We start from the raw sequence: 24,743 nt of genomic DNA on the forward strand, positions 1-24,743 counted from the left end.
AAACAGACGTGGCTTGGGAACACAGGGCCCCCAAAGGAGACGAACAGGTGCTGCGAAACCACCTGGAAGGCAGTGGCTATGTGCATGGAGCCCTGCGACACGGACCAGCTCCAGGATGCCCAGAACCAGGTGATGGGGACACAGCCACTGTTTCCCCATCCAAATTTTCACCTTTTAACTGGCAGTGATTTTTCCTGAAGAGCAGGCACTATGACGAAGCATTTCACTCCCTGTCCTTATCTTTCCAAACAGGTCTCACCATCATCCATCTTCTTAAATGAGGCCAAGGTTGATGTAAGCTTCCCACGCAGACTGGAGACTCTAGGACTCACCAGGCCCAAGGCCACCCTGTGACCACACCTGGGGGTGGAGACATGGCCTCCTGCCTCCCACATTCTAGATATAGGCCAGTGACCTCTAGACATTTCAGGGCGAAGGAGCTGGAGTTGACCTGCCCCTGTGCTTTCACCTGGAAGTGAGTAGAGTACAGCTGGGTCCAGTGGGGCAGGCTCACACTCCCCACGGGACTGACTATCTGCAGACACAAACTCAACACAGAGGAAGTCCCGGAGTCCCAGTGACTGACGCCATGGTAAAAACAGCTCAGCAGCAACTGAGGGGTGGGCGGCTCTCCGTGAACCAGGTATTTAAGAACCCCCAAAAGAGAGGGGCGGAGTCTGAGTGCCTGTTGGTAGTTATGTGTTTCAAACGGGAGCCAAGGACGCAAAGCTCAAAGGCAGAACTGCTTTCTCCTGGGGTTCTCTCTACCTGATCCCAGCTAAGTAGTAGGGAAGCCTGGGTTGGGGGTGGGGATGGGAGTGGTGCACTGACTAGAGAGCTAACAGTTGGCTGGGCGGGGGCTGAGGGCAAGGGCATGGGGAGTTTCAGGGCATAGTATGGTCATTCCCCGTCAGTCAGGGTATTAAAGCTGAGAGTGCTCACACATCACGTGATGGGTTCAGAAGTCTGTCTGTATCTAGAAAGTCTAACTGCCCTCACTCTCAAGTTCAGACAGTCCCCAACTTATGATGGTTCTTTGACTTACGATTTTTCAAGTTTGCTATGATGCAAAAGCGAAACGTTCAGCAGAAACTACTTTGCATTTTGAATTCTGGTCTTTTCCTGGGTAGTATATGCAGTGTGATCCTCTTGTGATGCTGGGCAGGGGTGAGATGCAGCTCCCAGTCAGCCACGTGATCACAGGGGTCAAAACAACTGACACCCTACATGTCTGTCTTCCCTGTCAAACAGTTCTGTCCAACTGCAAGCTCAGGTGAGTTGCTGAGCATGTTGTGGTGAACTTGTCTGAGCTCTAATGCTGGGTCTGTTAGGTGGGCATATCACACACATTTTCAACTTAGAATGAATGGGTTTATCAGGATGCAACCCCATCGTCAGTCGAGGAGAAGCTATAGCCATATTAATACCGCTAAGAAATGAAACACAAGGAACAGAGTATTCAGCAAAAGCATGTATTAATTCATTTACTGGAAACTGGTTAAAAATTAAGGCACTCCAAATGTTATGGTTTCTTGAGGTTATAATTTTTGGTTGCTTTTAGAACTATTTCAGAGAAAAGCATGTGGACTTGGGGTGGCCTTTCAGACGCCCTGGTGAGGGCTCCATGTCTTGTGAGAGGAATACACTGTACTCATTGTATTTAATAATCCCTAGCTCTACTGTCAGCTCAGGAACCTACATTGAGTGATTTTACATACATACTAACTACTGTATCAATACAAAAGTTCATTAAAGTCGATTACAAAGTTTCTTCGATGAATAAACAGCAGAAAGTAAAAATTATCAGGCTGCTTTAAAATATTAAGGAATGTTTCGTAACACTGTAAATTGCTGTCAAATGCCCAAGTCAGAGAAATAAGACTACAGACTTCGTTAAAGGTTAGTTTCTCAGTTTTGTAGAAACGTTAATTCCCAGCACCAGTCTCCATGGTTCAAGGCGTGTCACGCTGTTTTGATCACCCTGGTCTGCAGGTGAACTTTATGTGATGGCAGAGCAGCAGGCGTGTGAAGACTGAATGCATGGCTTCTTTTATGTGCCTGTTGGCCTACTTTCCCAAAGCTACATGTTTTTTTTAATTCAAAGCAATCTGGCACTGGGGAGTATGTTCAGATTTAAGAAAGGCTGCTTCCACTGTCACTTCATTGTCTGCTGCTGTCCCTGCCATGAGTTCAGTCTATTACTGAAGCCACATTTCTTGCTCTGAAAGAAATGGAACCATCATGTACGGTGCCACTGGGCACCCGGAGGCCACAGGTGACCTACGAGAACCCGCCTCTAGAGGGAAGTCTCATGACACGCCTGAGCCAAAGGAGTGCGGCTCAGAGCCAGGGTCATCTTAGAAGCAGGACAGTCACCATTGTTTCTGGGTAGTGTGTGGAGATCCCCTCAGCTGGCCCTGGACACCCCACTTCTCAGGCACAGAGCCCTTCCTCCTCAGGGATGGCACACAGCCCAACGGCAGGGAGGATCTCAGAGCGCCTCACACACTCGACTGACACCTGTGTCACTGGGGCTAGAACAGCGAGCAGGGCAGTGAACAGCACTCTCGAGCGCCAAGCTGGCACATGGGAGTACCCATCTTCTGCCTTAGGGAGGTTGTTTCAAAACTTCATTTACAATAGAGGTTTTCACTGGATAACAAGCTTCATGGTCTGCTAAAGATACAAATTAAAATATACAATACATGGTCTGAACATTGATAGTGAAGTTTCCTGGTGAAATCTTTTAGGTGGGGAAATAAATCTAGGTTTAAAAAAGGTTTTCAATGCATTCACTCTTCAATGTTCTTCATTGCAACTACAGCCTAGGAAGTAGGGCCCCTGACACTGTGTCCTGGATGCGGAAAGCCACCAGAATTGACATTTGGGAGACGGGGCAACAGGGACTTGAGGCCCACACCTGTGGCTTTAGGGGGAAACGGCGAGGGACTGGCAGATGCTCCCACGTCACAGGCAGAGATGACTCTCCTGGCTGCTGTGTGGAGCTGTTAGTGGGTGGATGTGACGAAGGTTCGCGCCGCTGCAGCAGGAGGATGGCGTTAGTGTTGCGGCTATTGGTGTGCAATCAGCTTATAAACTGAGACGTGGAATGTGCATGATTCCTCCTCAAATTAACAACAAAAACAAAAGCAGCCTTCCCCCACCTGCACAGGCTTAACATTTCAGGTGACTAAACACAGAATCAGGAAAGGGTACAGAAGCTCACAAGAACGGACAGCATTCAGGGCAGCTGCGTCACGCTCACTTCATCGAGGTCAGCAGGCAGGATGGGGGCGGCCAGGCCTGCAGACTGCTGTCCCTAGGAGCGCCTTTGGGACTTGACACGGCAGGAGTGTGTTTTAGTTTTCAAATCTAGCATATGGGTTTTCTTCTTTAAACAAACCTGCAAACAAAATGGACCTGGTTACAAGTGCATCTAGGCAACAACAAACTTCAAGACAGCAATACAACTAAGCTTTCTAAGGAGGTTTACTGAGGCCAATAGGAAAATGGGGATCCTACGCAGGTTTGAATACTATGCTAAACCTTTTCTGAAAGTCCAAATACAGTGACTTTAACACTGAAATAAAATGTGCCCAAACCAATAATTTTAAGAAAAACAGACCCCAAGAAAGAAAGACTTACTTGCTCAAAGAGAAGTTAAGAAATTTAAAGCCAGGGGAAAAAAATAAATTAAATAGAAACAATAAATAAATTTAAAAATAAAGGAGAAAACTGGAGTGCACACACAGAAAAAAGAAAAGAAATTTAAAGCCAATATTTCTTCCCCCATATTAGTGGTTAGTTAACATTATACAGAACAAAATAAATAAATAAAGCACCTTCCTTTAAATGTCCTTATAAATGTGGATTAACTTTTAAAATTAAGGCTGTAAAAAGAACTAAGAAGGTCATCATCAATTAAACTGCCAAGCATTTACTAACTAGTAGAATCTATAATGCTAAGTAAATACCCAGACTAGGAGTGTTCTCTTTGCAGGTGGAAACACACACAGACTCTCTCTCGGTAAGAACCTGTACTATACACTGAAATTATCTAGAACCACTGCAACACACTTGCTTACAGCAGGGTTTTTAGGGCAGGGGTGGGGAAGAGATAAGAAGGGAGAGAGAGGCAGGGGATGCAACATAGTGCTCGTGTCAGAGGAGGAGGGGAGCCTCAGGCCTTGGGGAGAAAGTGCACAGATTTGATAAAGAACCGTCATGTCAAATGCCAAGTACAAGCAGTCTCAGGAAAAGAAACAGCTCCCAGCTCTACTTCTGGTTCAGAAGGAAAACTGTTCCGTGCTACGGAAAGCAAATGCCTTCTAAAACAAGACCTGGGTTTCGCCTGCACTGGGGCTAGGGCTATTTACGTTAATATTAACCAGATGTCAAAGCTCCTTTCGAGGTTCCTCACTTTCATGGAAAATCAAGCTGTCCCGTCACAGGAGTGTACACACTGCCGTTCGGTGGGCACGGGCACGCACCCAGGCAGAGGCACCAGGGGAGAGTGGGGCGTGTGCTGACGCCACTGGACAAGGGAATTGCACCCACACAGGAGCCCATCATCACCTGTCCCAGGACAAGGCCCAACACTGGGGTTTGTGCTGTGGGCAGGAAGAGCATGGTGGCCAGGTGGCAGAGAGATTGGTGGCTCTGACCTCACATAATTCTGAAGGCCTGTGCAGCAGCACCCAGAGGAGGCCAAGGGGTGGGAATACACAAAAAAAGGCTCTACCAGCCATCGGACCGCTCATCTTAAACAGAGACCGAGCGGCAAGAGGGGCAGCAGCCTCATGCCTGGAACCAACACTTGGAGGCCACCAAGGCCAACCCCAGCCCGAGGCAGGGCAGGATGCACAGCGCACACTGGTGTCCTTCAGGAGGCGCAGAGACAGTGAGTAGGACGTCCAGCGTGTGTGCCGGCTGAACCAGCGTGCACAGCCCAGAGTACCAGCAGCCCCTGTCAGAGAACTGAACCTTGAGGATTTACTACTTTAGTGAGTAGGATCCTAATCTTCCACCACAACACAGTATTTCCTTATATACACTGAGGACTTCAAAATAAGTGCATTAGTTGGATAAGATGTTGACATGTTCCTGGTCGGATTTAGGATTTAGCTCAGCTGCTTGGTCCGCTTAACCGAATCCCCAGGTCACAAGGTCAAGAGAGGCAGAGTGGCTCAAGGCTAGAGGCCCCAGGGCTGTCATCAGTGAGGGCCTGGCCTCAGGACAGGCCAAGCAAGTCCACTTCTCTCATTTCCAACAACACTGAGCCATCACTGAGCAAGAGCATCAACGCTCATGCTGTCCACGGATGTGAACCAACTAAACACAGGAGCAGACCTAATGTTCTCCAACACTGAAAGACAGCCTCACCACCTGCCCCCCAACCTCTCCAAGCAGAAACCGAAACAAACCCAGGACAAAACACCCCGAAACAGGAAAAGGACAGCATGGCCTCCGTTTTGGCCGACGCCTTAAAGAAGGAATGCAGCTCCACATACAGGAGTCGGGAGACCCCAGGGTGGAGGGAAGGCACAGAGGAGATCAGACTCACCCCCTCCATGTCCCCCCCACCCCCCAGCAGACCTTTAAGGCAAACAAGATGTCAGACCAGGAAAGGGGCTACAGCAGACCCCTGTGACGGCCCACACTTCATAAGCCAAGTATTCCTGGAGCAGTTTGGCTGAGATAAAAATATTCATCTTTTAAGACATTGCATGAAATTAGTTATAACAGTACCACTTGGAAAGTAGAGCCATCTTTCTGTCCCCATACCTACAGTTAGACCTCACGGACGTCAACAATGACCAAGATGGCTTGGCAGCAATTTCTCACCAACTGAAACAGAGATTCAGTCGATTCTTACCATATTTTTTCCTGATTTCATCATGCCTTGACTTCATCTCTGCCCTCCTAAAAAACAAACAAAATCTTGTTTAGCATCAACATACAATGTAACTTTAAAAGAAGCGCCTTCCATTTCCCCCAGCAGAGAAGCTGTGGTTTGTTCTCGTTTTCCAGAATGAGAGCAGGGTGGGGCTGAGCTTGGCCATCAGGCCACACTCCCACTGGGACAGGCAAGGTGATGCTGAACACAGCCTTCTGAGCTGCTCCAATATCATGCTATTCAATTCTTTATTTCAATAAATGCAATTCAAATGTCCAATACTGATTTTTTTAAAAAACTGTTTTCTCATATAAAGAAAAGGTAGTATTCAGTAAAAACCTTATGCTAGGTTCTAAAGATGATTAGGAACATGCAAAAGCTAGTTTTTATTTAGGCCCATGACTTCAGGATGATGACCTGGAGACCTGTGGAGCCTTAGGCCTTATTGGCTGCATTCCTGACATGTGAGCACCTCAGTTCCTAATCAGGCAGGGAGTGGCCAAGGGCTGCATCACACACACCTGCCAAATGCTCTATAACCAGGAAAGTGCTGATCAGCACTGGTGGCACAAGGCCGATTCGGCCAGGGGCTTGAGACAAGTGACCAGATCAAAGGCTTTCCTCCCTCTCTGAGCCTTGGTCTGCTTGCAAATGAAGACTGAAAAACTGCCTTCAAAGGCTCCTGCCCCTGCAGCATGAGAACCCACTACCATGACTGTAAGCAGGAGGGCTCTGCCCGCTGCAACCTCCAGCTGCAACCCTGATGTCACCGACTGGAGGAAACGGACAGGGAAGCAGCAGGCCTATGACAAGGAAGGTCGTGGCCCCTGGTTAGGTCCCTGCATATGTAGCTTTTCACTCTTTGTACCACAACCTAGAAAACCCACAAACACTACATGTTCATAGCTTTTAAAAATGGAGACGACTTGTGACTTATCAATGTCACTTTCCTGATCTGAGTCCCCTTAAAGCAGTGGTTCTCAACCTTGGCTGCACATTAGAATCACCTGGGAATGAGTCTGTGGCCTCACCTTTCTTCCTGCCGTATTCTCCTCTCTTCTTGCTCCCTCATGGCCTTCTCCTCGCTTTTGTCTGGCTTCCGGCTCTTCTTCTTTCTGCAGTAGCAGCAGTAGCAGCAGCATGTGGCAACCGCCAGGAGGATGAGGCCCCCAACCACCGACATGGCGATAATCAACGCCTCAAAGTTCACTGTAAGTGCAAAGCGGCCAAGTCAGAGCTGCTTGGAGCAGGAAACCCCGGGGAGCAACACCCCCTCCTGGAGGGGAGCTATGTCAGAGTGAGGCCCACGCCTGCGGAGCAGGCCTTTCTTAGTACACAGCTGTGCCATCTAACAATTTCTCCATTCATCAGGATGGATCCAAGTTTTGGGGTCCACCACCAGATACTGAAAAGATAAGTTTTAAGACCGAGGAGAGTTAAAACCAGGAAGGAAGAGAATACTCAGCTGTGTATTTGGACTTTCCTGAAAGAAAATTTAAGCCCGATACAGCTCATTTAATTACTTAAGTCAAAGTCAAGAGCATTACATTTATTTTGCACAGGAACTAAATTCTGACCACGGCAAGCAGAAGGACAGGGGATCTTCCCCAGGGGTTTGAAAATGGCTTCCGATCAGTGTCAATGAGTTTATGACTTTCTGTCCAGACCAAACTTCTGAGACAAAGACAAATTTAACACAAGTTTTACATTCTTTTCAGCTCCTCTTAAGGATTTATAAATTAAAACAAGTCACTATTTTTTTATTCCATCTGAACTCTAATACTTCTTTTGTGAATGTGTTTTTTTTAAATATATATTTTATTGATTTTTTACAGAGAGGAAGGGAGAGGGATAGAGAGTTAGAAACACCGATGAGAGAGAAACATCGATCAGCCGCCTCTTGCACACCTCCTACTGGGGATGTGCCCGCAACCAAGGTACATGCCCTTGGCCGGAATCGAACCTGTGACCTTTCAGTCGGCAGGCTGACACTCTATCCACTGAGCCAAACCGGTTAGGGCTGAATGTGTTTTTTAATCATCCAGTTAAAACAGCCACTGAAGCCCTGGCCAGTGTGGCTCAGTTGGCTGGGTGTCATGTCTTGCACCAAAGGGTTTCGGGCTCGATCCCCAGTGGGGGCGTGCAGGAGGCAGCCTTCTGATGTTTTACTCTCGCATCCATGTTTCTCTCTGTCTCTAAACAAATTAATTTAATAAAATCTTTAAACAAAAAACCCCACCAGCCATTGAAGACGCTTGAGGAGCCACCTGGCCAACAGTGGGTTCCATGCTTTGCATACCCCATACCAGCTCCAGCTGCTTCTGAAAATGAGGTTAAAATGCCACCACAGGAAGCAGATAATCTCTAATCTCACTTGTGGTCTGGGTCAGGCTTGGACGGTGAGTGTTCTGCTCTGGGGACGGGGAGGCGAGTGGAGGGCTCTGTGCCGGTATGGACCCACCTCACATTCAGATTGGCTCCCAGCAGAATAGCACTCACTTAGGGTTTACCCAATCATTTTACAATCAGGAACAGTGTGACATCTGACCAAGTCCTTCTGAGCAATAACCGTATTCGCTCCTTCCTTGACCTGCTCTAGAAGCGCTGGAGTTGCAATAGTGGTGTAACTAGAAAGAGACCTTCACTAGCAGATGGTGTCGTTTCTGACTTGAGAACTCTACAACCATCAACTTTAAAAATGACGGAGATCAATTAGATAACTGGCTCTGAAATATATCTACCCCAAAAAGAGCTTCCCTGCTTAGCAGCTAAAACCAGTCCTAAAATAAAAACAGAAATCACATCATAATAGGAAGCAAAACTATGAGCCCTTTCCCTGTTATCCTGTATGGCAATCTATGACACTCTACCAAAGGACATAAAAAACGACCCCGGGTGACCCTGATGATGGAGTGACATCTTGCTTCTGGAAAAAATTTCAAAATGGCAAAGTCCTCATTTTTCTCCAAGCACACTTATATTTTTAAGGTTATTATAATTAAAACTCCAAAACACTTTTGCCTAAACTGGATAAAAGGATTCTAAATTTTAAGAGTAAAAAGCGCCTGTGCCCTGGCCGGCATGGGTCAGTGGTTAGAGCATTTGGGAGGCAACCAATCAATGTGTCTCTCTCACATCGATGTTTCTCTCCCCCCTTCCTCTGTCTCCCCTCTTTCCACTCTCTCTGAAGAGCAATGGAGAAAATATCCTCGGGTGAGGATTAACAAACAAACAAACAAACAAACAACAAACAAAAACATACGTGTGGTGGCCCTGGCCGGGTGACTCAGTTGGTTTGAGCGTCGTCCTGTACACCAAAAGGCGGTGGGCTCAATTCCTGGTCAGGGCACATGTCTGGGTTGCGGGTTCAATCCCCAGTTGGGGCAGGTGCAAGAGGCAGCCGGTCGATGTATCTCTCTCTCCAAAATCAATAAACATATCTTCTGGTGAGGGGGGAAAAAACCAAAAACCCACCTGTGGTATAGGCCTAACATTAGTGTTAAGTGTACCCTGGTGGCTGGTGAAACCAGGAGGGCCTTGAGTGGCCCAGCAAGTTCCCCTCCCCACTTACTCCCACAGGCGAGGCCCCCAGCCAAACCACCGTCCTTACTCTGGGAACCAGGTGCAGGTGTCATTTCCCTGTCAGCCCTTGGAATTGCTCAAGCAATCACATCTCCTCTCTGACCCAGGCACCACACCCTCTTGTTACTGCAAAGCCTCCTCCCACAGCCCCTAATTCATCCAGTATCCCCTCCCCCAGGGCTGTGACTACAGGTGATGAGTAAACTGCCATGGATCTCGTCTGTCCAGTGTCGGGTTTGACCATCCCTGTGAGCCCTTGGGGGGGACTTTCATTTCACAAGAGAATTATCAAAACTGCCCTCCACCTGGAAAGGAGCTCATCATCATTAGCCTTCAGAGAAATGCACATGAAAACCACGGTGAGATCCACTCACACCCACCAGATGGACCACACCGAGGATGACTGAGTGCCCAAGCACTGGCAGGGACGTGGAACTGGAAGCCCCACATTGCTTAGAGGAGCATGAGCTGGTACACCACTCTGGAAAAATGCCTGCGGCCCTACTAAGGATAAACACGTGGTGAGGCAGCAATTCTACGCCTACATATTTGCCCTGTGGAGGGAGGGCTGGCACACATTTAACACAAGACCACAGCAGCACCGGAAACAGCCCAAATGTCCTTCAGCAGCAGAATGGAGGCACACCTGTGAACACTGCCCCAAGTCGGAGACAAACCGGCACACACAACACACAAGGAAGGGCCTCGGGCATACGTACTACGGGGTGAAGTTAGGTGAGGCAGCACAGGACCTCCTCTATGTGAAGGGCAGGGACAGGCAGCACTACCTATGCGATGGCAAGTCAGTCCAGCAGTTACCCTCGGAGTCCTGGCATTAACAGCTGTGGGTGCCAGAAATGGTCTGTATATTTTGCTAAGGGGGGAATCAGCTATATACTCACGTAAACGTTTACTGAGTAGATGTATGTGTGTATACATGCGTGTTTATGTTGCAGACTGTAGTCTATAGAGGGAGACTTAAGATGTGTGCACCCCAATAGAACAGCTCATGCTCAGCATGCCCAGGGTCCCAGGGTCCCCCGGTCCAGGAGTGGTCTTTGTGAAACAGTGAGCAAGGACAGGTTCCATGGAGAAGACAGTGGACAGGACGGAAGCAGAGGGCAGTGAGGCCCAGTGAAGCCTTTCTGGTATGAGGACAGCAGAGAGAATGGTCAACTGGGTGGAAATGACAAAGGGTATGTGGGCACATGCACACACGTGTACGCCCACACAGTAGGCCCCTCAACCACACACACACACACACACACACACACACACACACACACACACAATCCTGGATTCCCTGGGGCCTCAGCACTACAAGTGAGTATTTCTAACGGAGGCTGATGGATTCTAAAATGGAATTCAATTAGAAAAAAGACAGATAAATTAGGAATAAGCTGCAGACACACCAAGTGAAGTATCAAAGTGCCCTAAGAAAACAACAGCTCCTTTATGCAGCTTAAGACGGTGGCCTCGCCGTCGCCTGTGTAGCTTAGTTGGTTGAGTGTATACAGTGCACCAAAAGGTTGCCAGTTCGATTCCTGGTCAGGACACAGGCCCAGGTTGTGAATTCAATCCCCTGTCAGGGCATGTATTAAAGGCAACCCATTGATGTTTCTCTCTCACATCAGTGTTTCTTTCTCTCTCTCTAAAACCAATTTAAAAGTAAGTAGATAGACAGATAGATAGAAAGAAGGTGGTCTCTGTTTGACCCCAAACCTGAAGCCATAAAAAGAAAGGATTAATAAACCCAACCACATAAAAATGAGTTCTGTGTAGCAACATATACCAGCAACTAATTTAAAAGCAAACTAGAAAAAAATAAAAATAAAAAAATAAATAAATAAAAGCATACTAGAGTCCGTCCAGTATGGCTCAGTGGTTGAACAATGACCCATGAACCAGGAGGTCACAATGATATATATATAAATATATATTTAATAAATATAAATATATATATATTTAAAGCAGACTAGAGCCCTGGCTGGTGTGACTCAGTTGGTTGGAGCATCGTCCTGTGCACCAGAAAGTCGTGGGTTTGATTCCTGGTTGAGGCACATGCCTAGGTTGCAGGTTCGATCCCAGTCAGGGTGCATATGGGAGGCAACTGATGGATGTGTCTCTCTCACACTGATGTTTCTCCCTTTCTCTCTCCTTTTCTCCCTCTCTAAAAAAATAAGTATATACATAAAAGTAAACTAGAAAACAATTTGAATCTCACAAAGGGCTAATTTCTGATGACAACCACATGGAGACGATGGGACACAGGCCCATGCTGAGCAGGGATTCCTTGCTTGGGAAGTCAGAGTCCCTACAGGAACCACAGGGGTCAAGGTGGCCCACGAACACCACCAAGACATAAGGTGCTGAGCCATCCAAAGAGCAGCCTTCAATTCACCACCCCCAAGGGTGTGGAGACCCAGTGCCAAGGCTGAGGCCTGAAGGGGGCCTCCAGATCTGCAAGGACCCCCCAGTTGAGACACCACAAGCTCTCACTGGCTCCCCAACTTCCCACTGGGAACATCAAAGAACTACTGGGAATACATTTTCTGGCAGCTTATGTTAATGAGCACAACCAAGAAGCCAAGTTTGTAAAATGACCACTTACCCCAACAAACGCCCCAGCGTGCAGAGCTCAGCTTACAAAGAGAAGCAGGGGGCAAGATTTTTGCCACTGGATAGTCCACGCATGTTTTATCCGTGATGCACCAAAGACACTGAGAGAGATAAACATTAAATGTTAGAAATTCAACGTAAACACCAAAGAACCAGACGGTCCAGGACCTGATTCCCTAAACCATCAGCCACCTGGTCTGCTCACCCTTGGAGGATGGTAACGGCCTGGGCTCTCACCCCAACACAGAGGTTCAACTGCCCACCAAGAACCATGTCACTCAAACCACTTCCATGAGGCACCCTGAATAGCCACACAGCCTCTGTGTTGCCATGGAAGATGCCAGGCAGCTCCCCCCGCCCAGGGCCTTTGCATGGGCTGCTCCTTCTGCCTGGAACATTCCTCCCAGACGCATGTGGCTCTCTAACCTCCTCCATGAGGCCTAACCTGGGCAACCTACTTAAAACTGCCCCCTTACCTCCGCCCCTGCTGTTGCATCGCCTCCTGACACACTCAAGCTGCCTATCGTGGCCCATCATCAGGAGGACAGGCATCCATGTGCATCACTGAGGGATCCCTCGCAGGCGGACCAAGGCTGGCCCATGGCAGGACCTCAGTATGTTAGTGGTCTTCTGTGACCGTGATCCTACCTCTGACCTCTACAAGAGCAGCAAGTGAGTATTTCCTCCAGCCGTCTTATAGATAGTGCAACCGAGGCTCAAAGGCACCTACTGGAACCTCACAGATGCCCCTAAGTCCCTACAGTGCCAGGGGAGAGGCGGTCTGGGACAGGGACAGCACCTCACCCAGTGCGTGTGTGCGGGGGAGTCTGGAGCTGGCACTATGGGCGTAGGCAACAAAGGAAGTGGGGCTTAGGCTGCAGATCGTGCCTGCACAGGAAGAACTTGGCTTCTTATTTTAGATCTTAAAGGTAACAGTTTTATGGTGTGTTTTTTTCCTTTGAGATTTTAATAGGATGGAAAGTCATGGTATTTTTTTTTTTTTTTTTTTTTTGGTCCCAGGTTAGGATGAATGTCTACTGCAAAATATATTAAAACAAAGGCTCCCCAGGCCTCTTTACATAGCATCTACTTTACTGTGTTGTGTTTAAAATGGTTGAGCATACTTAATAAACAGCAGGAAAAACCCTTTTTATTTTGGCTGTTTGAGAATATCTTGCATTTTAGTGGTTTTGTTATGGTTTAACAATGTTTGGTAAATCTTCCATTTTCAAAAAGCTTAAGTTTTAAATGTCTAATTTTCCAATTTTATATGATGATTTTCCAAAAGCCACAGATGTTCACTAGGAGGGTAAGTTCTCTTCTGTGGTGTTGTTGTTACATGAGTGAAGGAGTATGTTCGTGGTAAACAATTTGAGTGACACCAACAGGACACAGAGCGTGCCCTCAGCCTCCCTCTAACCTGCTCAGGCTCTTCAGGCCCCCAAGGCACCGCCCATCCTTTCAGAGACTCCTGTGCACCCCTGGACCCACACACGCACGGCCTACCCCGGCTTTCACCCACCTGCACGTGTGGCCCGCAGCTCTGACTTGATCTGTCTGGGTTCAGAGTGCGGGTCAGGACTTCAGATGAAGTGCCCTCCCCACTGTGATCTGAACATGTCCCTCACCTGCACCTCCCAGTGTCCTTCCCAGAGAGGGGAGAGCTGAACAGGACAGTGCTGCACAGGTGCTCTGGGAACTGCAAAGCCACATAGACTCTAAGCCACTTTTATGGCTGAAATGACTTCAATAGAAAAACCCAGACACTGAAAAGAAGCAACATCAAGAAAATGCCACCCTTGCCGAAACCGGTTTGGCTCAGTGGATAGAGCGTCGGCCTGCGGACTGAGAGGTCCCGGGTTCGATTCCGGTCAAGGGCATGTACCTGGGTTGCGGGCACATCCCCAGTGGGAGATGTGCAGGAGGCAGCTGATCGATGTTTCTCTCTCATCGATGTTTCTAACTCTCTATCTCTCTCCCTTCCTCTCTGTAAAAAATCAATAAAATATATTTAAAAAAAAGAAAAAAAAAAGAAAATGCCACCCTGCGGACCAGAGCCCCCCGATCTGGTTCAGCGTTGTCAACGATAAGACCTGAAACTGCAGTACGAGCTCCTTCCGGTGTAACCGGCAGAGGTAAGTCCTATAACCCACAGATGTGTTTGGGACCCGAGGCCCAAACATGGCCCCACGTCTTGAAGTGGGAATCACCTGATACATCTTTCCTGACCCGCCCTTGGTCATTAAACCCTAATGTGAGGGAACGGGAAACAGGCTGTGTAGTTCCAACACACGCAAGGACCCGGCCACAGCGGGGAGCAGCCTCCCCCAGGGCCCTAGGCCAAGGCCCCACAAAGGGTGTTTCCTCTCCCAGCCATCCCTACCCCGGGTCAGCTTCTCTCGGGTCCTCGGTGCTGACCACACAGCGCTGCGGTGAAACGGAGCCAGACACTCACAGGCTGCTGGATCGGGAGCTGCCCAGGAAGTCAGTGCCTGAGGAGTGGCAACCGGACCCTAACAAAGCAGCACTGTTCCCACAAGCCCTGTGACGGCCAGATACGGTGGGAGGTTTCCCCAGCGGCACATGTGACTCTCTACTTCTCCCCGATGGCCTGCTGCACACACCCATGTGCTAGATCCCAGGAGCAGCTACCCTCTTGCTCAAGGTCACACAGGGACTTGCAAGAACCAGAGACACTGGAACATCCTGGCTGCGAGGCTCACCTCCTGACTAGTGAGCTGTGAACAGGCTGACCCACTGGACCAGACGCCCCCAACTCCCCCCTTGACCTGGCGCCTGTGTCCCCCCTGGCTCTCGCCTCTCTTCCCCATTCCTGCGTGCAGAGCTGGGAGAGAAGCATCTCCCTGGCCCTGGTGCAGACACGGGACACAGAGAGCTAGGACTCTGGCTAGAGGTTTACAGGCGGCTCATGTCCCTCTGACCCCTCAGCGGTGGATGACCAGGGCTTTGGGCCTCTATGGTCTAATGACACCAACATGAGGCCCTAGTCACAGGTTAACCGTCACCGGTTGACCCCTCTGTCCGGCGCTCATCCATCTGCTCCTCTGTCCCGGCAATCCCTGTCTGAACAGCACTGTGCACCAACGCTCACCACCACCTCGGGGGTCTGAGGCTTCCCCACCGGCCACGCATGCTCCCACCACAGGCCTGGTGCACACCTTTTATGACCCCATACCTGTTCAGGAGTTAAATATGCCTATTAATGATGCTCAGGTGGCATCTGCAGTCCCCATGGGACAGCTGGAGATGCCTGAGAAGGGATAAAGTAATACTTAATATCCATCACAAAAATCTCCCACATCCCCACCCTCTGAGCCCTTAACACACACCAGGGACACCCCCGTTAGCAAAAGTGGGCCTGCTTCCAGTCACGTGCTACTTACGGAGACATTTTTCAGGCACTCCTCACAGGTCTTGTTTGTGTTCTGGGAGCAAACTGTGGGGGAAAAACAACAAATCAGCCGGGAGGGCAGGGAGGGTGCTAGTGAGTGATGCACAGGGTCCTCTCTGGGCACCGAGCCTCCAGGGACAGAGTAGTTACTGAGCCCCGCTGCAGCAGGGCGCCAAGAGGTATATGAAAACACCACACACAGTTGTACCCAAGGGGGCCTTTCAGGAAAGGTGACTGAGCATACCCTCAGGAGATGAGCCACAGGGTCCGATACCATGGACCACGAGCCAGCTGAGGCCACCAGCTCAGCAGCAGACACTCCCTGTGGAAGCTAAGACCACAGCAATGCCAGGCCCACTTGACTAACGCCAGGGCTTTGGCCCCTGGCCAGTCCCACCAGCCCCTCAGAGAGGGGTATGTTCTGGGCACACAGGGAAGAAGCTGGCTGCAATCCAGGAGCGGCGCTGGGGACCCTCCCAGCACTGTTGCCCCAGGGAGGGGTCAAACCCCACACCAAGATCGTGTGATAAATGAAACATTTCCAGTATTACATCAGGCAGCTGCTAATACCCCACCCTATCCCCTAAAACAAACACACACTTTGAAAAGAGCTCTGCACAAACTCATTAATCACCAGGAACTGCAACTTAAAGTCATGATAAAATACCACTTCATTACCATCAGAATGGCTAAAATTAAAGATTGACAATCCTAAATGTTGGCGAGGCTGCAGCGCAAGTGGGGACTCTCATAAGTTTTGCTGGGAGTACAAATTGGTTCCACCACTTGAAAAATAGAGCTGGCACTTCCTCATAAAACAACATATATGTCTACCCTATGACTCAGCAATTCCACTCTTAGATAGTTCACCCAGGAAAAATTAGAACATACGTCCACAGGAAGACTTGTACAGGAGTGTTCATAGCAAATTTATTTTTAATATGCCAAAAGCTGAAAACAGCCCAGATGTCCATGTATAGCAGGATGGACAGACAAACGTAGTCATACAATGCAACACCATTCAGCCACAAATATATATCCCAAAACACGCATGGACCTGTAACCAATAATCTAAATGGAGCCACTTGAACATGGAGCTGGAGCTGCCACGCCAAAGGAACTGCCTTGCATGTTTTCATTCCCGAATCTCTGGAATGTTAGAACAGGGCAAAATAACCTTTGAACTGGGCCCGAGCAACCTTGTTTCTCAAAAAACTATTTGTAAAGAGAACAAGAAAGCACATACTTATAACTATTGGACTGAAAATTAAAAATACTATTTAACCCTGGCTGGTTTGGTTCAGTGGTTAGAACACCACAACCAACTGATGTGTCTCTCTCACATCAATGTTTCTCTCTCGCCCCCTCCTCTCCCTCCCTTCCTCTCTCTCTTAAAAAAAAAAAATAATAATGGAAAAAATATCCTCGGGTGAGGATTAAAAAAAAAATCCACTGTTTAGAATTAATGTCAGTGTATTATGTTATCTGCACCAACAGCCTTCCTTCTACTGATGTTATTGTTCCCCTTCCCTTTCTCATAAATACCCATTGCTTCTGCCTGAATTAGTACATCTACCAATAACTATCCTTATTGATCTCAGCTAAATGCTGCTGCCTCTCACTTGGAAAGGCCTTTTATTTTTAGGTTAGCATCATCTTATAACTCATCCAGAGGCATACTACTGTTCCTGCATCTCACTGTATGCACAAGTTATCTCAAGAAAAATAAATGTTGAACTCTAATGACATGCAGTGAAGTACTGGGGAAAGTGTAGGATGTCTGTACCTTACTTCAAAATGCCTTCACGGAAGGATGGGGGGAGGAGGGACACCTGTACAGAGGCGACACAGCACAAGGTGAAGGGTAAAAGCTGAGTTTCTTGGGTATATAAGTGTTGACTATCCTATTCTTTCAATTTTGCTGTATGAATATTTTCATAATAAAATGTAGGGAAAAAAGCTTAAGTTTCTAGTTACATTTTTTATTCACTGTATTTGCTAAGTGGGACTTACTCTAAAACAGTTGATTCTTCTATTCAATAGTGTAGTTCTTCTACATTCCATTTCTCTAAATAAAATCCTATTTTATTTTAAATGAAACATAAATCCATTCTTTCATGTATTATTCTGCAGCAATTATTATCTAATAGTGTTCTTTTCAGCATCTCTAATGGTGTGCTATTGGGTTTATGTTGAAGCATATTTTTAAACTATTTTAAGTACTCAGACAACAGATTTCATTTAGCTTTAGGAAAGTAAAGAAAATTGACAACCCCTAAAATGCCTTGATTTCTCAAAATACTACTAAGAGAGGCAGGACGACAGCGGCATTTTGATAACAGCCACCGCCATTTCAGAGGTCCCAATGCGCGGGCACTGGGAGAAGGGAGAAGCAGAGACCCCCGTGGTGTCAGGATGAGATGAACTCCGGAAAACTCGGTTCCTAGCTCTGTCCACTAAAGGTCCTAGAAAGGACAACACCCAATAACAAGGGGCATGTGTGGTGCCCAGGTCTTGGTTTCTAGACGCTGTTCCCCACTAAGAGAAACCAGGGCTCCCAGGAGAAACGGCTGATTGTAGAGTTGGCACAGAGGAAGGACAAGATCAGCCTTGGGCAGCTTGCTGTGCCAGAAAGTGGCACGAGTTGATGGATAAATGGTAAAAGGACCCAGAAGCAGATTGGGGTGGGGGGTCCTCCTTGTTAAACTGGGACCATTTAAACAACCAAGTGAATGACAGCAATGCACTCTGACCTCTTGAATAGTCCATGGTTTCATGCTGACATGAAATATATAGAGAGAAGGCAACTAGCAAAGGTGAAAGCATTTCCACTTTGCAACCATCACAGTGAACAGGGACGCTGAGACCACTGTGCCCACTGGTGGTGATTTCCCATGTTAATCATCACTTAATCATGAGAAACGGCACCTGAAAAGTGATCGAAGTATCACCAGTGTAACCTGTGACCACATGACAATGGGACAAAGTGACAGCAGGTGCCTCCCAGAGGGTGAGAGAGAAGGACAGTCACTGAGTGGTTGAATCCTGTCAAAATGCATTGGAATCAAATCAAAGAAAACCCAGACAAGACCAAACTGAGGGTCTTTCACAAAGCAGCTCTCTGAAAACACCGGAGACTGAGGAGCTATTGCAGAGGAACAGATATTAAGAGACATCACTAAATGTACCATGTGAGCCTGGATGAGGCCAGACGACAGGATGGGGGACATAGAACATTCCTGGGAAACTGGGTACAAGGATGCCTATGTTAAGTCAAATATTCAAGTATCATTATCACTGGTGATTGTCCAGATTTTGGTCTTATATTCCCGTGATGTGAAAGAATGTCCTCATTCTCAGGAGACACACTCTCAAGAATTTAGGGGTCTCACAACTGACTCTCAAATGGTTTGGTTAAAACTAACAAGCAGACAGGGAGAAGGAGTGGCAAAGCAGGCGTGGCAAACGCTGTGGGAGCAGGAAGGGATTCGGAACTCATTGTTCTAGTTATTTCTTCAACTTGTCTGTGGCTCTGAACTTTTTCTAAATAAAGAGTCAGGCAGGGGAGGTAGGTGGGAGTCTGCATACCACCTAACACACCCCCCTCCAGTCCTTTGTGAAAACTTCTACAAGGAAGGGCGCACTTCCTCCTCAGGGAGCAGGGGTGATGTGGGACAGGAATTTTTTCCACGGGGATTTTCATTTTTAAAGTCTTTGTGAACTGGCCTTGCGTGAACTAAAAGAACTATGCTCCAAAGCACACACCCTAAGCTTCATCCACCCCAGAGCCTCTGATTACGGGCCAGTATGAGTCAACAAAGAAGCATGGGAGGCGGAGGCCAAGGAAACGGCCCAGCCCGCCTCCTGCACCAGCACAGCCAGGAACCGGGCAGGTTTTCAACCCAGGCAGAAACAGCCGTGTTAAACAGGTTCAGAGCCGGGAAAGGCCATCCTGTTCTCAAACACCCCATCCTCCCGCATGGTAGGAAAAGACAATACATTAACCATTTGCTGCCGCTTCAAACAGGGAGTTTTCCTTCACTGCATCTCATCTCATCACAGGATACAGAAAACCATGTGCTCAAAGCCAGAGAAAACAAAAACAACAACACTGTTTCTTTCTTTTTTATTTATTTTCAAATATATTTTTATTGATTTCAGTGAGTAAGGAAGGGGGGGAGAGAGAGAGAGAGAGAGAGAGAGAGACAGACAGACATCAATGCATGCCCCTACTGGGGATCGAGCCCGCAACCTGGGCATGTGCCCTGCCTGGGTACTGAAACATGATCTCCTGGTTCATAGGCCACACCAGCCACACCAGCACTGTTTCCTAAGTCTACTGCTGAATGTGAATGTCCTGCCTGACTTCTGAAATCTGATGACTGATAAAATCTTCAACTTAGATTCTATTTATTAACAATTAAAGAACTTCAGGTCTCACTCACTCTGGATTGTTCTTCTGTAGGATACACTAACCCATGACCCACTTTCCAGTTCTTCTCAGGTGAGTCAACTGAGTAAGTACAAAAGGACATACGCTAGCACGAGTAAAGAGATAATGTTTTTTAAAAATAAGGAAACAAGTAAGTGTATTATTTATGGTCCATATGTCATACAAGAGGCCAAAGGGCTGTAGCTGCTGAGCCCTTAGGCGGTGGAACAAGCCCCTTATTCGGGCTTTGTGCCCACACTGCACATGACAGAGCTGACACTGTCCATTTCACATGAGAAATGAGGGCGGGAAATTCTCTTAGACAAAAAAGCCCTGGCCACCTTCCTATCCCTGTAGAAAAGAGTAAAGACTGTAGTACATAACACCATGGACCACGTGTACAGAACCTACTGAGAACACCTACACTACCTGCTGAGAAAGCCCCAGTTCCTGGTGGGCAGTGAAGGAGGCTGCAGACCCCTGCCAACCCAGCTGCTACTATCAGGAGCGGTCAGGCTCTAGGTAGCTCCTTTGGGTCCCTCTGTTTAAGACACCAGTCTATGGTCCTTTGAAGTGTCTTCTCTCCCCGAGATGTGCAGATGAAACTCTAGGATGGAGTCTGACACATGCACAATGCAAGTGGGGTCCAAAAGCACAGGGAGGTTTCTTCAATGCCTGGTGGGTTCCTCCCATCTCCCGCCAGCAAAGCACACAAGAAGACAGCAGAAATTGTTGGTTTTGGATGGGCATGATGTATGCTTAGAATTCACACACCCCGGAGGGTTAATTTTATGTATCACCTTGACTGGGCTAAGGAATGCCCAGGGGGCTGGTAAAACCTTACGTGTGAGTGTTGTCTACTTGCTGGAGCTAGGACTTCTATCTTCTCCTGCCCTGGGACATCGGTGTTCCTGGTTGCTGGGCCTTCAGACTAGGCTGCCGCTTACACCACCGGCTTCCCGGTTCTCAGGCCCTCTGATCTGGACTGAGCTACACCAACCGCTTTTCTGGCCTCCAGCTTGTAGTCGGCAGATCTCGGGACTGCTCAGTGTCCAGTCATGTGAACCAATCCCTCACAATAACTCTCTTTCGCTACAGCTATGTTGGTTCTGGAGAACACTCATATCTTTACAAGGAAGACACAATGTTTTAAATCGTGTACTCACATTCCTACAGTACTACAAGCAGAAAAAAATATCACACTAAGTACACACTCTGTGGGAAGGGGGAGCCTCAGTGCTCTAACAGTGCCCCCTCGGATGCAGACCCCAAGGGCACCTGGACAGCAAACACCCTAACAACACGACACCATTGCTCCCATCTGACGGGTGTTGATGAGAGAAACAACAGTTCACCCACCACTGACCCAGGACTCTGGGCACCTCTAGGAGACAAAAGTGGGATACTGTGAGCTGAAGCAAATGAGAGCAGCTTCCAACTGGACTGACAGTAAGTGTTCACGCTGTGGCTAGAAAAGGAGCTGCTTTTTTACCAAAAAATATTAGGACAGTTTTAGTTTAATTCCCAAACACTTCAGGGCCTTTCCTGACACGCACCCTCAGCCATTGAGAAGATTCTTGCGCAATTAGATTCTTTTGCCAGATATGCATTCTGTTTCCTAAAAAGCAATCATTCCCAATTTCTGCTGAGAATTCAACTCAGACCAAAAGTTCCCTCTACAGTGCAACTGGACTGCTTCGCTAACCAATGTCGCAAACACACACACAATTATTCTGGAAGCAGACCAGAAGAAACTCCAACAGTCCCGCACTGGAATAAGGATGCAATAAGGTCACAAAGAGGAAAGGTGTTTACTGTGCTAAACAGACAATGTCAAAGCCTGGGCTTAATAAATCACATTGTATGCGGGAAACGTACTTATACGTTTTACGTATTTATACGTGCTACCAGTGTAGTAGAGCGCGGGACACGTATTAATACGTTTTTTACAGACTAGCGGCAGAATGCGGGTAACGTATAAATACGTAAACTAAAGTTATCGTAATTTTACTGAACGTTGCCATTTGCGCAAAAAATTAGCAAAAAAGGCCCGCGCCACCTGTTAGCGCGCGATAAAAACTACCGGCAAACAATGTTAACATGAGGTGAGAAATATACTGGCCTCAGGCTGGGCTGCCTCAATTCTACTTGTAAAGATCTTGAAACGGAGACCCACAGGCCCGCCCCTGGCTCCATGTCCCACAACTAGTGATCACATGGGTAACTCCACACACAGCAGCCAGCTTGAAACAGATGGACACTACAGTCTCGGCGCCCGCACTTCCCCATTTTCCACCGGGCCGGGGGCTGTGGCCCCCTCCCCTGCACCTCCACCAATACAGACCTCCGGGCCTGCATCTCTTTTGCCCCCAGGTCATGCAATTTGCTCCACCAACTCTCCCTCACCTACACCCCTCCCCACCCTCAGCACCCTGAGAGCTTGTTTCATGGTCAGTCTCCCCAGAAACTCAGCTTCTCAGGCACCGACAGGAACCCTGGGTCCCCACCGTTTCCCAGCACCCGCACACACAGGTGGTTAGTAACAGGTGGGACACACCCATGCAGAAGGCCCCGCGCGGGTCCGGAGTGCGGCAGGGTCAGCCCGACCCGCAGTGGCGCTGCGCACGCATCCCCACCTCACCCTAATGCCCTGGTAACTCCGAGGGGCCCTCCTCCAGCGGGCAGTGCCGCGGGCCCGGACCCCCTCGCCCTCCCGCGGGGCGGCGGCAGCGGCTGAACCAAGACAAAGGGATGGCCAGCCCCCTCCAGGGGCCCAGCTGCGGCGAGACCCGCGTGACCGGACACTCGGGTGGCCGCCCCCGCAGACCGCGGCCCGGAGGTGGGGCCGCGACCCCGCGTAGCTGTGACCACCCCGCGTCCCAGAACCCCTATGCCTCCACGCCCCCTGCCTGGCGCCAGAACCCCGCGCCCCCCTAATCTTCCCCCCGACCCTCGTAACCCCTCCACCGCCCCTCCGCGGCCCCGCCCCGCCCTAGGACCGAAGCCCCCTCCGAGGTCCTCACCTGATCCGGGCGACTCCTGCAGCGCGGCCGCCTGGAGGAGCAGCAGGAGCAGCGTGGCGCCGCCGAGGGGCAGCCCCCAGCGCACTGTCCGCCCGCAAGCCCCGCCGGAGCCCATGGTGGTAATGGCCCAGCTGGTCGGCGGGCCGGTGGTCAGCTCGGCAGCCTCGACCAGGAACAGACTCGCGCCGGAAGTGGGCGGGGCGGGCGGCACTAGCGAGTGCGCAGCCGCGAGCCCAACTCGCCCCGCCCCTCGCCCTCGAGCCCACCCTTGGCGGAGGGTGCTCCCGCCTCCCCGCGGGACGCGAGCGGGGCTCAGTGCGCCTGCGCAGCGGAAAGGAGGGGGCCGCGAGGAGCGCCCCCTGTGGGTCAGTGCCCCTGCGCGGCTGAAAGGGAGGGTCTGTGCTAGGGTCGCAGTATTTTTTTTTTAAATATATTTTTATTGATTTCAGAGAGGAAGAGGGGAGAGAGAGAGAGAGAGAGAGAGAGAGAGAGAGAAACACCCATGATAAGAGAGAATCATTGATCGGCTGCCTCCCACACGCCCTCTTCTGGGGATGGAGCCTGCAACTTGGGCATGTGCCCAGACTAGGAATGGAGCTGTGACCTTCTGGTTTATGGGTCAGCGCTCAACCACTGAGCCACATTGCGTGGGCTAGGGTCACTGTCTCTTAATTCGCCTGCATGGCTGTGAGTGGTATTTGGAAGAGTAGAGGATGTGCTGCAGCCCTGACCCTAAAAAGGTGAACAAGCCCTGGAAGGTGGCCCCAGGGACTGACTGTGCCACAGCCTCCCCTAGCTTGATCCTGAGGGCCACTCAGAGCAAATACTTGGCCAGAATCCCGCCTGGAAGAAAGACACCCCCCAACCCTCTGCTGCCCTTGCTAGCGGGCCATTCATCGCTGAACCCCCCCCCCCAATTCCCCAGAGCCCTGCCCTAGGCACCCTGATCCCTGACCATTCACCCACACACCTCCATCCCCTCTCCAGTCACACCCCCCACCACACTCCCATGAAGGAAAAAAGGGGCTCTGTATTAAACCAGTAATGGGCAGTAACCTCAGAAGATGAATTGATCACCAATCTCTGTCATGGTCAAGGTGAGTAGTCGCTGGGTTTCTAGCAGACTCTCTGTCTCCCCCCGGCAGACGGAATTCCCACTGATTGACACAGCCAGATGTTACCTGAGCTCCTCTTCCCGGACCTGGTGTTCTGGGCTGGGGATCCTGGTGTGGGGTTGAGACACCAAGCTCCTTAGGGGTTCCCTTTGCAGCTGAGATGACCCTCCAGATTCTCAGCTGCTACACGTGAGTTGGGGGCCAGCTCTTTTTATGTCTCTGCCCTTCCTACCAGCTGCCAAGGGGCTTCTCCTGTAAATCCTTGGCTATAAGACTTTTGCTCCGCTGGTCCTCAGCTGCTTATTCAGGCTGATTGTTCTAATCTATACTTTTGGTGTAATTCCAGGTTAGTCCTGGGAGGAGGTGAGTGTAACTTCCACCTACTCTGCTGCCGTCTAGGATCCTGTTTCCTTCGATCTTGCTCTAAGTCGGTCACGTGCTTTCCTTCCCAGCACATGTCATTTGCAACTTTGTACTGCCTATGTGTTCCGTGCACCTCCCTGAAGGCAGGAATGTATCCGTGTTTGTCCATGTTTTCTTCACGGTGACAGACACTTAGCCATGCTCCATTAGTGCTTTATGAACAAATGTATGTTTTAAAAATCAAGAGTTATGCTGGGATTGTAATAAAGAGCCATACGTTTCCAGAGAAGACAGTAAGGAC

The 24,743-nt window shown here is 49.2% G+C and overlaps 1 protein-coding gene across 1 annotated transcript; it reads right to left on the bottom strand.

The window, feature by feature from the left end:
• Window positions 1-1,458: 1,458 nt before the first annotated feature.
• PTTG1IP (PTTG1 interacting protein) lies at window positions 1,459-23,164 on the bottom strand. Its single transcript, XM_059686684.1, has 6 exons — window positions 22,965-23,164; window positions 15,502-15,554; window positions 12,090-12,198; window positions 6,928-7,105; window positions 5,876-5,922; window positions 1,459-3,403 (listed from the first exon to the last, which is right to left on the bottom strand). The coding sequence occupies exons 1-6, from the start codon at window positions 23,077-23,079 to the stop codon at window positions 3,360-3,362; spliced, it is 546 nt and encodes a 181-aa protein (XP_059542667.1). The 5' UTR covers window positions 23,080-23,164; the 3' UTR covers window positions 1,459-3,359.
• Window positions 23,165-24,743: the final 1,579 nt, after the last annotated feature.

This window comes from Myotis daubentonii, chromosome 3 (genome assembly GCF_963259705.1).
Source record: "Myotis daubentonii chromosome 3, mMyoDau2.1, whole genome shotgun sequence".
Lineage (NCBI taxonomy): Eukaryota > Metazoa > Chordata > Mammalia > Chiroptera > Vespertilionidae > Myotis > Myotis daubentonii.

What these genes read in the sequence shown, in the direction of transcription:
- PTTG1IP (XM_059686684.1), bottom strand. Translation starts at nt 23,079, where the DNA reads ATGGGCTCCGGCGGGGCTTGCGGGCGGACAGTGCGCTGGGGGCTGCCC. An exon ending in GCAGGAGTCGCCCGGATCAG is followed by an intron (nt 15,555 to 22,964) that starts GTGAGGACCTCG and finishes TTTCCCCCACAG; the next exon opens with TTTGCTCCCAGAACACAAAC. An exon ending in AGTGCCTGAAAAATGTCTCC is followed by an intron (nt 12,199 to 15,501) that starts GTAAGTAGCACG and finishes TATCTCTCTCAG; the next exon opens with TGTCTTTGGTGCATCACGGA.